Source organism: Diaphorina citri, unplaced genomic scaffold (assembly GCF_000475195.1).
Source record: "Diaphorina citri unplaced genomic scaffold, Diaci psyllid genome assembly version 1.1 scaffold13031, whole genome shotgun sequence".
NCBI lineage: Eukaryota > Metazoa > Arthropoda > Insecta > Hemiptera > Psyllidae > Diaphorina > Diaphorina citri.
In genome coordinates, this window is record NW_007390400.1 from 1 (window position 1) to 1,397 (window position 1,397).

The 1,397-nt window shown below is 38.7% G+C and overlaps 2 protein-coding genes across 2 annotated transcripts; both read right to left on the reverse strand.

The window, feature by feature from the left end:
* Positions 1–215: 215 nt before the first annotated feature.
* LOC103522941 (N-alpha-acetyltransferase 38-B, NatC auxiliary subunit-like) lies at positions 216–956 on the reverse strand. Its single transcript, XM_008488023.3, has 2 exons — positions 671–956; positions 216–540 (listed from the first exon to the last, which is right to left on the reverse strand). Exons 1-2 carry the CDS (start codon positions 873–875, stop codon positions 428–430), a joined length of 318 nt encoding a protein of 105 aa, XP_008486245.1. The 5' UTR covers positions 876–956; the 3' UTR covers positions 216–427.
* LOC103522940 (N-alpha-acetyltransferase 38, NatC auxiliary subunit-like) lies at positions 216–1,391 on the reverse strand. The gene is made up of 3 exons (XM_008488022.3): positions 1,220–1,391; positions 976–1,089; positions 216–426 (listed from the first exon to the last, which is right to left on the reverse strand). Exons 1-2 carry the CDS (start codon positions 1,326–1,328, stop codon positions 977–979), a joined length of 222 nt encoding a protein of 73 aa, XP_008486244.1. The 5' UTR covers positions 1,329–1,391; the 3' UTR covers positions 216–426; position 976.
* Positions 1,392–1,397: the final 6 nt, after the last annotated feature.

Below are 1,397 nucleotides of genomic sequence, written 5' to 3' on the forward strand. Positions count from 1 at the left end.
CCCACAACAGCCAGACACGGAATCAATCATTTGCATGATATTTCTTGACCCCGCCGGGAATCGAACCCAGGTCTCCCGCGTGCAACCGTGCAAGGCAAGTGCAGTGACCACTATGCCATGGGAGCTGATAAGAAGAAGAAGAAGAAGAAGAAGAAGAAGAAGAAAAAAAAAACATTTTATAATAACCATAAGGATTACTGAGTTGAAAATACCTAGGTACTTTCCATTATTATGTGGTCAAATTCTCAAATAAATGAGGATAAAATTCCTTGTCTCTGCTGGGATCAAACCCATGTCCTCCTGTTTACCGGGTGAATTTCTTGACCACTTTCCCTATATGGAATGAGAAGTGGGGATTGTTTGTGAAAGAACAATACTTCATACAATTGATATTAGTGGATTTGCTTCACTCAGGCACAATATCAGATCAGCTAATGTGAGGTTCATCATGTAGAATATTTACAATGTGTTGTCCAGGTACCATGACCAGCCCTAGGAGTCTTGCCTCTTGAGCACCATTTTCTTCTTTGCTTTCAAAGACTGGAAAGGAAAAACGGGGGGAAAGTATTATTATCATTTACATGCTCAAGGTTCAGATGTAAAAAAAAAAATACCTATAGCTTCAAGATTTTCCATTGATGTGACTTCTGAAAGAATATTAATTATTTACCTTCAGGACTCAGATATTCTCCGCAGGATCCCAGGATAACATTAGCATCTCTATCTGTACACAGGAATGTACCGACTAGAACTCTGCCATCGGTCATTTCTATTGTCATTCGATGATTGATCCAGCTCCTCAATCTTTTCAAATGTTGTTCTCTGAGTTCTGCTTGTTCACTGTTTTTCGTGTCCGGTGTTTTTTCATCAATCATTTTACCATCAGTTCCCTCACTGTTTTTTCCGTCATCAATTTGTTCTTCAGGTGTGTGAGATAGTTTTTGTAGAATTTCTCGAATGTTGGCACAATATCAGATCAGCTAATGTGAGGTTCATCATGTAGAATATTTACAATGTGTTGTCCAGGTACCATGACCAGCCCTAGGAGTCTTGCCTCTTGAGCACCATTTTCTTCTTTGCTTTCAAAGACTGGAAAGGAAAAACGGGGGGAAAGTATTATTATCATTTACATGCTCAAGGTTCAGATGTAAAAAAAAAAATACCTATAGCTTCAAGATTTTCCATTGATGTGACTTCTGAAAGAATATTAATTATTTACCTTCAGGACTCAGATATTCTCCGCAGGATCCCAGGATAACATTAGCATCTCTATCTGTACACAGGAATGTACCGACTAGAACTCTGCCATCGGTCATTTCTATTGTCATTCGATGATTGATCCAGCTCCTCAATCTTTTCAAATGTTGTTCTCTGAGTTCTGCTTGTTCACTGTTTTT